We start from the raw sequence: 11575 nt of genomic DNA, 5'->3' as shown, positions 1-11575 counted from the left end.
GGCGTTTATTATCTGTAACTTCATACACGAATACTTGTTTGTTAGTGTTTTGTGCTAATTATACGGCCGAGTAGTTATCACGGACTCTTATCTCTTGCGTGTACAGAGAGCATCTCGTATTCCTTCCTTCGTACTATGTTGTTGTGTAATCACGACGTTGTTTGTGCAATATAATTTTACACTACTTTCTTGCTGTTTCCATTAGCCTTGATGTGCCTCTAAATTAATACAAGTCTGTACTAGATTTTGACTATCTAGATGAACTTTTTTTGTGCAAGCCTGAAGCACGATGCAAAAGGGAAAACAAGTGGATGCAAAGATAAATCCACATATTGAATTGGGTTTATGGGGTATATTAGGTATTAAATTTTGGTTTAAAGAGATATTAATAGTTTAGTTAAAATTGAAATGGGTGAAAAGAGTAAGTTGATTGTAAAAATATGTTAGATGGGTTTAAACAAAATTTCCCTTAAGTTTTTAATCATAAAAAATTGGTGATTAGTTAGGGATGGGAATCCAATTTCCCCAGAGTGTAAAGTAGGAAAAAAATTACACTATTCATGTTGGTCGTGAAATAGGGCGTCGATTTCAACTGAATTACAATTGTGCCATTGCACCACAGCCCTTCTCTCATCAATCTTGACCCGTGCCACTAGCAACCAGCCAATCCGGATCCAACCCGCACCCACATCAATCATCACTAAATATTTTGAGCTGTAAATTCTTATTTAATGAAACGTGGTACAACAAGATTGTTTAAAAATCAAGTTCATAATTTAAAATAAAATTATTTTTTATTATTTTATAAAATAAAAAATACTAATATTTTATTACATATTACCATGACTATTCAGTTTAAAAATAAAGATATAAAAAATAATTACTATTTATTAAACTGAGGTTATTCAATAGTAAATTACTCTACGAGTCTTTGCAACGTTGGAGTTGCTTTAAAAAGCTCAATCCCAAAATCTCCTTCATAATTTTCAAAAACAACAGAAGGGAAGAGAAGAAGAAAAAGTTACCGATGCCCAGATCGGGATGAATGATTGCATCGTTCAACTTGGAGCCTCCTTTCTTCTCCGCCATTTTTTCAGTTCCTTCTTTCTCCCCAATTCTCTGCAGAATTCCCAGTCGCAAAAGGAGAAACCTTTTCAAATACATTGGGCCGAAACGGGTCGGGTCTGATCCAAACTGTGTAATTATAAAACTATTTGAAATGGGTTTCTGCATAAAGCACCTAAGTTGATTTGATAGGATTCAACCCGTTTACAGTTTCGGGGCAAAGCTGTCGTCTTTCTCGGTTTCTCCCCTCTGATTCTCCCACACAGAACAAAAGAGAGTTTGTAACGAAGGAAGAAAAATGGGTTTCAGATTTCACAATTTAATTTGGTTTCTAGAGAGAGAAAGTGTTCTTCTTCCTTTTTTAGGGTGAGAGTGTTGTAATTTGAAGTTTTAGGTGGTTTTTTTGTGTGTAGTTATTTGCACCGTTGGAATCAGCAAGCGGCGCGAGATGCAGCGCAAGTCCATGGCTTTACAGCAACAGCAGCTGCAGCAGCAGCAGCTCCCCGAAAATGCTGCAAATGCCCTTGAGTGATGTCAGGTTTTTGTTTGAAATTCTCGCTGAATGTGTGTAAAACAGTAACAATTTGAGTGATTCGTTCTCAAATTTTGCATAAATATGAAATCTTGCTGTGTTTTGAGCTGGATTTTCGAATTTCGCCGCGGAATTTGGCAATTTGTCTCAGCTTTTAAGTTTATATGTGCTGCTCCTTGTGAACTCTAGTTAGAATGATCGAGCTTCAGTAGTTTGGTTGTTGAATTTCACGGCCGAATAGTAGACGAATTCGTATCCTTCGATGTATAAAATTATACCGAATATGAATAATTCTCGGCATAATGTAAGAGCCCTGGTGACCAAAAATCAAGTTGAGATTGGAGTCAGATAGGGATTGGGGATGAATTTTCGATTTTGTATTCTTTTCGGCTCTCTTTTCTGTCAATTTTTCTGGAGTTTATACTTTGATTCATGCAGTATGCAAACTTCCTCTGTGTATGCGTGTGTGTTTTGTGGGGATATTGTGATTGCCAAAGAGCTTTCGCTTGTTGTAATACACATGTCTATTGGACTGTTGAAAGATGAAGTTTTCGTCCCTTGTTGCTGGGTGAATAATGGTAGGGAAGAGTTCAGGCAATCCCATAGAAATACCACTAAATGCATGTTTCTAGTTTTTCACAGTCGACGATCATACATTGCACTATTTTAAAACGTTGGGTGGAGGCACAACTCGTAGTCTTGAAGAATTGGATTTGTTAGTAATTCGTAGTGGCAGTGAACTTGGTAGTTCAATATTGTTATGTCATGGATTTTGCAGCACTCTTTTGAGCTTGCTCGTTTAACTGTTCTGGGATGATTATGCACTAATCTTTTGCAGTTTAACTTCTAACTTCACATAATATATGGTACCATGAGGCCGTTACTCTACTAAGTTCTGTAAGCTTCACATAACGAAGGCTACATGTAATGGTAGTTCTCTTCAAAACTTTAAGTGTATTTCTGCATAAAACTGTCAAAATCGGTTCTGTTATAAGAGTAGAGTTTGTTAAAAACAGAGGGTCTGCAACTGCTTTGAGATGGAATAGTTTTGCCAATACTGGTTGTTCAGATGTTTGAGAAGTGACCTACCAAACATGTTTTTGAGTTCTAAAAATTTAAATCAAAACATGAGAAAATTAAATTTTTGGTGTCCAATTCTCAAAATAAGATTATACCAAACGGCCCCTAAAATTCCTTTCAAGCCTTGGTTTAAGGATATGACCTTTTTTTTGGACAGGAAGGATATGACATGCTTGAATGTCTCAAAGTTATCTTTATACCGGTGCACTTGAAGGAAGTTGGATAATAAGTTCAAGGTATACTCTTAAACTGATAAGAACGATAAACCATAAGGGCATGTTTACATATGGGGAATCAAAATACGCAAGAATCGCGTTATGAGGAAATCAGCGTGAGAAAAAAACATGAAAGGCATTCTCATGTTTACTAACTATCAAGAATCAGAATAGACATTACCCCTCATAAAACAATAAAAATAAAATACAGAAAATAAGTGGGGGACATAAACCTTACCCTTCTTATAAAAGAAAATACAAGGAAAAAAAAAGGGACATAGACCTAAAGCAAAAGGTAATATACATATCCTCGTAGTCTTTGGTATGAAAAGAAAACCAAGAAAAAGCACAATCTAGTCCCCTCTAAGCCTTCTTTTCATCATGTTCATACGCATTGTAATCATGAAATAGAGCCTATCTTGTACATTGTCAAAGAATTTAAAATATGCATATCTTCATGTGTTCTTAACAATTAAAGAACCACACACTCCCCAAAATCCTACAATGAAACCTAGTGCGGTAAAAATATACAACCATGGAAAATCATGCTCATTGTCCACACCTTGGTTGTTCTTGGTATCTGCATCAATGCCCTTAATTGGTAGACACTCATTCGGAAGTGGAGGGCCACACAGTTTTGAATTCCTCTCAAATGCAGAAGCATCGAAACTTTGGAGTTGAGTGCTTGTTGGGATTGGTCCTTCGAGATTATTGTACGAGACATTGAAGGATCTTAAGAAATTAAGGCTTGCCAATGACAACGGGATGTTTCCAGACAAATGATTCATGGAGAGGCGCAAATTTTCTAGATTTTTGAGGTTGGATATTTGTTCTGGAATGTTGCCGAAAAAATAGTTGCCACTAAGATCCAAGGTTTGGACAAGGTGTATTTGGCCGATCTCAGCAGGTATTCGGCAATGAATGTGATTGAGAGATAGGTCTATTGTTCGTGGAAAGTTGGACAATCTTCGCGGGTAATTTTTGTCATCAAAGTGGAAGAGAGGCAGGTCAATATAATCGTCTGCTTGAGTTTTGGTCGATTCATGTACCAACCTTGGTAGTCCACAAAGTTCTTTTGGAAATTCACCGGAAATTTGATTGTCTGACAAGTTCAACAATAAGAGTTTGGGAAGAGTCCCCAACGATCTAGGAATTGGCCCTGTAATTCTACTACCTACCAAACCCAAGATCTCTACATTCTTGAGTTTTGATAACCATAAAGGTATTTGACCAGTGAAATCACAATAAAAAAAACTTAAATATCGAAGATTTTGGAAACCACCGAAACCAACCATGCCTTCATCAAATGGCATTTCCTCGCCTTTGAAGGAATACAAAAAGGTGAGAGTTTGAAGGCTTTTGCAATGCATTAATATTTTCACTGCCCTAGTAATGTTGGTTAAGCCACTTAGTGAGAGAAAGGACAAAGATTTTAATGAAAGAATTTCAGGTTGTATTTGTCCCTCTAAATTATTTCCAACCAAACGAATAGCTTTTAGGGACTGACATGAATAAAGGCTTGTTGGAAATGTACCAGTAAAGTTGTTTCTACGTAGGTCAAGTTTATTGAGGTGACTAAGTTTCGAGAAATTGAGCTTGGAGATATCTCCTTCCAAGTTGTTGGCTCCCATATGTATTTCTACAAGGTTCGTGCAATTCATCAACGATGGGGGCAAAGAACCTTCAAAATGGTTGTAATCAAGAGCCAAGAGTTTCAAATTGGAGAGCTTTCCAAAATGGAGAGGGAGCACGCCACTCAACTGATTAAAGGAGAGGTCAAGGATTGCGAGGTTGGTGAGGTTGAAAATTTTCTCACTTATGGCTCCATGGAGTGAATTGAAAGGGAATGCAATTTCTTCAAGTTTGGTGGCATTGTAGATATCTTTCGGAAGTAACCCTGAGAGGTTATTGTTACTAGCACGAAAAATTTGCAGTTTTGAACACTCCCCAAGTCCAGGTGAAATGTTGCCACTGAATTCATTGTGAGAAGGTATTGTTGGTGATGGGATCAAACCTGAGAAGGTATTGTTGGTGATGTTGAAACTAGTTAAATTCCGAGCTTGCTGAAAGAATGATGATGGAATTGCACCTTGGAAGCGATTGCTTGACAAATCCAACGTCTGGATATTGTGGGATGGCAGAGCAAAAGGTAGCTTTCCAGAAAGAAGATTAAAGCTTAAATCAAGGATCTCAAGACGATTCAAAGACGAGAAGAATTCAGTTTCAAGTGATCCGGAAAGTGAATTGTGGGAGAGATTCAAGTGGGTGAGGTGTGTGAGATTTCCTAGTGATGATGATGAGGGGAAAATAGCTCATTTGAGACCTTTGGAGGATAAGAGCAAATGGATGACCAAACCATCCTGATTACAAGTGATGCCCTTCCAACAACAACAGTTAATTGAAGTCCACTTTAAAGGGGGAGAAGATAGGGTGGAGGTGAAGGACAAAAGAGAGGCGCGCTCAGTTTGGTTGCAAGCATGAACATTTGTAAAGATGATGTGAGAGAATAAGAGGATGAGAAGAAAGCCATGAGCCATTGGGTTAGAAAGTAAGCTGGTCTAGCATAGATATGTTTCTTTACATTCGGAATTCTCAAAGTTATATATAGAGCAATTAATTGCATGCATAATCCGAAGTTCTTTTCTGTCTTCTTCCTTTTAGCCTGCAAACGTTGAATCATTAAGGGGTGGTTTGGGAGTGAGGTGCTTTAAAAAAAGCACCCATGAAAAAAAGTTGTAAGGGTTTTAGGTGTTTGGTAAACTAAAAAAAAAAAGGCTTATTTTGGAAGCTGCTGTGAGAATAAGCTGAAATCAAAGGAAAAAGCTGAAGCAGTTATTTGTAGCTTTGGAAAACTGGTCTTTTTTCAAAGCACATGGAGCTACAGTGCTCCTTTAATGAAAAACCCACTATCAGACTGTTTTTTTTTTTTCCAAAAGCACTTTTACAAAAATGTTTACCAAACACTCAGCTGATTTATTTCACAGCAGCTTTTTTTTCAAAGCACAGCAATACCAAACCAGCCCTAAAGCTCAAAAACGCTAGCGGCAAACATCACTGCAATCTGAAAAATTGGCAAACAACCATAACCATACAAATGTTCTGAATTAAGGAGGGGTCACCATGAAGGGACCAGAACTTATGCCCTTGTTTCTACGCGGTAATTAGAAAACCAAACGGAGCATTTAATTTAGAGGAGCAGGAGAAAATGAAGTGACACCGAACGCGGTTTTCATACATACGTGTTGTTTAATATTATCAACATTTCGTATTTGGCGTGCCAAAACCTGATTGACTCAACTAAATAGAAGTTATCTAGTTTCTGTCTAAGTGAGTCGTCACCTAAGCAGTGTAGACAGGTGCCTAGGCAAGTGCTTAAGTAGGTGTAGGTGCCATTTCTTATTTTTAGACGCCTAGGAACTAATCGTGTCAGTGGCCAACCGCCTAGCGCCTAGGCCGACTATGGCGGCCCTAAGCGGGGCCTTTTAACATAGCATTTCAAAGTCTACGACGGGCCATGTTTAGCAAATTAGTTGAAGACAACAACATTCAAAAGCACTAATGCCTTTGCTATTTTGCCTACATATGCTTTTTTTTTCTCATAAATTACAATTCTAGGCTTGGCTATGGGTCTAAGCCTTCACTAAAAATTCTAGATATAGGCTATTGTTTCATAATTTACCAAGAAAAACACAAAAGAATGTCTTTCCATATCCAGATGCAAATGTTAAATTGCAAGATCCGTAAAGTTCTCAACAGAAAAATGAACTAAGGGAAAGCTTAATCACACAACCAGGGTGATTTGCATGCTTCTACTTGGTTATTTATAGCCTAACTAATAGATAAACAGTCTTCAACAGCAACATAAGGTAATGAAGGAACACTCATTTCCATGTAGAATCATTAAGATTAGTAGAGTACTCGGGAGATAATAAGTAGGAACTTGCCTGCAATTGTCAAGGAAGCTTCAGCCAGATCAGGACCTTGAAGCATATCCCCTTGGAGCGTATGAAGCAAAGCAAAAGCTGAAATTGCCAGGTCTATAATCTTTTTCCTCTCAAAACGATTGATGGACAGAAAATTTAGCCTGGATGAGAAAACCAAAGCAGGAAAAAAATAGTAAACCACCAGATGAAATTCTGAGAAGAAAATCTTCCAAGTTATGGCTAGATATAGAATCATAAAGGTAGTATAAATGTAAAACCAAAAGGCACCAGCAGATATACAACCATGTTTGTTACTTGTAAGAATTGGCTGGTTCATTAAACTGATTCACGTTGACAGCTGGATAAAGAACAGCTGGCTTAATCCCTCGTACGTCAACATGCTTAAATGTCTTCGCAAACATAGATGCTGTGAATTTGCTGTTAACAAGAATCTTATCTGCCATTCCTGCAGCAGTATTTATCAAAAAGAAAAAGGAAATCTTGTAAGGATGAATGTCATAAAGCCAAGATATGGAATCAGACCAGTCGTCATTTCTTCTATGAAGTCTATGGGTTTTCTATATATCCTCCTCAAAACAGTTGTGTGTTGAGCCAGCAATAAATTCGGAAAATGACAATAAAACAAAACCTGGACAGAAAGATGTAAAGCCTTAACAACTCTACTACCAGAAGCTACCGGATAACAGTTCATACGAAATAGGTGCAAATACCTTTGTTGCCTTCTTAAGCTTCAGCACTGGGATGACAACAGAAACCTGATCTGTTAGTATTACATCAAACGATGGCCACATGACCAGCATGCAGAGAGCAACAAAAAGGCACCGTATATATGCACACAAAGCATGGAGTCGATAGAATATATGTCGGGGTAGGAAGGCACCATATACAGTAACTGGAATGATACCTGTGAAACCAAATGACAGTAAAACATCAAACTATGAATGCAGTGATCTTGAATGACAGTTGATCAAAGCGAAACTGATAAAAATAAAAACGAAAGAAAGGAAAACATGTTCTATTTGTTCCAACTTCTATACATTCCCAAAGGGCCTAGAAAAAGTGAAACGTATAAACCACCTTCTAACCCAAGGCCTAACATCCATCTACATACGTAGTACCCTATTTGATGAAACTCCCATTTACCATATTAGAATGTGAGCATTCAACCCAAAAAAAAAATTTGTAAGGTGGAGAGGCCCAAGATAATGAAAACAGTTACGCAAGGCTTTCATTCCCCGACATGGGATTCACACCCTCAACTGGCACGTATGTACTTTTAATCATTTTCCTCGTAGATTACACACACCAGGACTACCTGGTGTGAAATTATTTCTTCCTAAAACAATCCATACTATTTTCTGTACACAGAAACAAAAAAGTATTGTTTTCTTCTCGTATATGTAAACTGGGGCATCATCTAAATCTTCCATTAAAACTCAAAAACAGAAATTACAATCTCCTTTCTGCAACTTCATTTATTTATTTAAGGTTTGTCTTCAGTATTCCGAACTACTGGTAGTCCGCCTTTTTATCCATTACATTGGCAAGTAAGAAAAAATAGTTCTTTCCTCAATTCAATCACGACCTTTCATTTCTCGTACAACTGATACTATTGATGAAAAAATGATTTATTTGATCAAAGCATAAAATTGAAGTAGAGAAAGCCACACACAACAGAAACGGTCTCCTCAAAACATCGATTTTTATCGTGGTGGGAAGTGAAAACGTGAGCTTTATGGCTATGGGATGCAAGTTCGACAGCCGCGTGGACGATCAGTCTTTCAGCTCCACCTACCCATCACATTCACAGCATAAAAAACTCAATCCCAAAAACTCCTCCACATTTTTCATAAACAACAGAAGGAAAAGAGAAGAAGAAGAAGTTACCAATTCCCAGATCGGGATGAACGATTGAAACGTTCAACTCGGAGCCTCCTTTCTTCTCCGCCATTTTTTCAGCTCCTCCATTCTACCCAATTCTCTGCAGAATTATAGAATTATAAGGGGTATAAAATTTGAGAAATTTTAATGAATTTATAAATTTATTGATTTTTAAGAAATTTAATTTATTTGTAAAGATTTTATATAAAATTTTAATTCAATTTCTTTGAAATCTTACGAGCAGACGTAAGATTTATCGATGCTTAAAATACATTATGAAATTTTTCTAATTACGTCTAATTTCTCAACTTTCTCAAATTTTTTAAAATTAATTTCTAATTGAATACTCCTGAAATGTTATAAATTTCTTTAAAATCCTAATTGAATACACCAGGATTTTAAGGATTTTAATAAACTATCTTAAAATTCTAATTGAATACACTTTGAATTTCAGATAATCATCTAAAATCCTAATTGAATATTTCTAGATTCATTAAAAGAACTAAAATCCCTTAAAATTCAAATTGAATACACCACAGTCTCAAAAGGAGAAACCTTTCCAAATACCGAAACGAGTCGGGGGTCTGATCCAAACTGTAATTATAAAACTATTTGAAATGGAGGCAGTCTGCCTTCCTAGTTGTGATGCTCTTCCATGCTCTCCTGTTTTGTGCGATCACGGTTAAGTTACGTCAACATTTTATATTAATTTTTTAATAAAAATAAAAAGATAAAAATTAATAAAAATATAAAATGTTGACGTGGCTTCATCGTGATCGCACAAATAAAGAGCACGAAGGGCACCACAACTAGGGCAGACAATTCGCCTCCATTTGAAATGGGTTTTTGCATAAATAAAGCAGCTACGTTGATTCGATAGGATTCGACCCGTTTACGGTTTCGGGCCAAAGCAGTCGTCTTTCAGCGGTTTCTCCCCTCTGATTCTCCCACACAGAACAGGAGAGAGTTTGTGACGAAGGAAGAAAAATGGGTGGAGAAGAAATAGCGGGCCCACCAGCCCCGATGGTCCTCCGTCTCCTCTACTTCGTCGGCGCCGGATGTAAGTCATAATCTTTCAGATTTCACAATTTAATTTGGTTTCTAGAGAGAGAAAGTGTTCTTCTTCCTTTTTTTAGAGAGAGAGAGTGTTGTAATTTGAAGTTTTGGCTGATTTTTGTGTGTAGTTATTTGCACCGTTGGAATCAACAAGTGGCGCGAGATGCAGCGCAAGTCCATGGCTTTACAGCAACAGCTCCCCGAAAATGCTGCAAATGCCCTTGAGTGATGTCAGGTTTTTGTTTGAATTTCTTGCTGAATGTGTGTAAAAAAGTAACAATTTGAGTGATTTGATCTGAAATTTTGCATAAATATGAAATCTTGCTGTGTTTTGAGCCGGATTTTCGAATTTCGCCACGGAATTTGGCAATTTGTCTCAGCTTTTAAGTTTATATGTGCTGCTCCTTGTGAACTTTAGTTAGAATGATCGAGCTTTAGTAGTTTGGTTGTTGAATTTCACGGCCGAATAGAAAACGAATTCGTATCCTTCGATGTATAAAATTATGCCGAATATGAAAAATTCTCGGCATAATGTAAGAGCCCTGGTGACTAAAAATCAAGTTGAGATTGGAGTCAGATAGGGATTGGGGATGAATTTTCGATTTTGAATTCTGTTCGGCTTTCTTTTCTGTCAATTTTTCTGGAGTTTATACTTTGATTCATGCATTATGCAAACTTCCTCGGTGTATGCGTGTGTGTTTTGTGGGGATATTGTGATTGCCAAAGAGCTTTCGCTTGTTGTAATATACATGTCTATTGGACTGTTGAAAGATGAAGTTTTTGTCATTTGTTGCTCGGTGAATAATGGTAGGGAAGAGTTCAGGCAATCCCGTAGAAATACCACTGCAATGCATGTTTCTAGTTTTTCACTTTCGACGATCATACATTGCACTATTTTAAAACGTTGGGTGGAGGCACACCTCGTAGTCTTGAAGAATTGGATTTTATGTTTGTGGACTTTGTATTTGTGAACACGTTTTGATGCTAGACGTTAAACCATCTTCGAGTATGTGAACAACGGGCATGCTTTAAGGTTATTAGTGAACTTAAAACCTAGTGATAGTACCAAAAGACGCAATTTGTTAGTAATTCGTAGCGGCAGTGAACTTGGTAGTTCAATACTGTTATGTCATGGATTTTGCAGCACGCTTTTGAGCTTGCTCGTTTAACTGTTCTGGGATGATTATGTGCTAATCTTTTGCAGCTTAACTTCTAACTTCACATAATGTACAGTGTACTATGAGGCCGTTGCTCGACTAAGTTCTGCAAGCTTCACGTAACGAAGGCTACATGTAACGGTGGTTCTCTTCAAAACTTTCAGTGTATTTCTGCATAAAACTGTCAAAATCGGTCCTGTTATAAGAGTGGAGTTTGTTAAAAACAGAGGGTCTGCAACTGCTTTGAGATAAAATAGTTTTGTCAATACTGATTGTTCAAATGTTTGAGAAGTGACCTACCAAACATGGTCGTGAGTTCTAAAATAGATCAAAACATGAGTTTTGAAGAAAATTAAATTTTTAGTGTCTAATTCTCAAATAAGATACCAAACGGCTCCTAAAATTCCTTTCAAGCCTTGGCTTAAGGATATGACATTTTTTTTTTTGGACAGTAAGGATATGACATGTTTGAATGTGTAAGAAAGTTGGATAATAAGTTCAAGTTATACTTTAACTGATAAGAAAAACCATAAGGGCATGTTTACATACATGGAATCAAAATAAGCAAGAATCGCGTTACGAAGAAATTAGCGTGAGAAAGAAGCATAAAAGGCATTCTCATGTTTACTAACTATCAAGAATCAG

General features: G+C 37.1%; 1 protein-coding gene and 1 long non-coding RNA gene across 3 annotated transcripts; one reads left to right on the top strand and one right to left on the bottom strand.

Annotated features, from left to right (window-relative positions):
• Positions 1 to 6837: 6837 nt before the first annotated feature.
• On the bottom strand, positions 6838 to 8836 carry LOC139194538 (uncharacterized). Of its 2 annotated transcripts, XM_070819323.1 has the most exons (5): positions 8724 to 8817; positions 7547 to 7740; positions 7359 to 7464; positions 7119 to 7281; positions 6838 to 6976 (listed from the first exon to the last, which is right to left on the bottom strand). In XM_070819323.1, exons 1-4 carry the CDS (start codon positions 8785 to 8787, stop codon positions 7127 to 7129), a joined length of 519 nt encoding a protein of 172 aa, XP_070675424.1. In that variant the 5' UTR covers positions 8788 to 8817; the 3' UTR covers positions 6838 to 6976; positions 7119 to 7126. The 2 variants fall into 2 exon arrangements, 1 of the variants encoding a protein (XP_070675424.1); XR_011579487.1 differs by lacking the exons at positions 6838 to 6976; positions 7119 to 7281; positions 7359 to 7464; positions 7547 to 7740 and adding an exon at positions 8250 to 8627 and having other exon boundaries at positions 8724 to 8836.
• A 616-nt stretch (positions 8837 to 9452) lies between these two features.
• Positions 9453 to 10122, top strand: LOC139194536 (uncharacterized). Its single transcript, XR_011579484.1, has 2 exons — positions 9453 to 9777; positions 9902 to 10122. It is a non-coding gene; the product is annotated as an uncharacterized lncRNA (long non-coding RNA).
• Positions 10123 to 11575: the final 1453 nt, after the last annotated feature.

Source organism: Malus domestica, chromosome 03, assembly GCF_042453785.1.
Source record: "Malus domestica chromosome 03, GDT2T_hap1".
In the NCBI taxonomy this organism is placed as follows: domain Eukaryota; kingdom Viridiplantae; phylum Streptophyta; class Magnoliopsida; order Rosales; family Rosaceae; genus Malus; species Malus domestica.
This window is presented reverse-complemented; position numbering and strand designations above follow the sequence as displayed.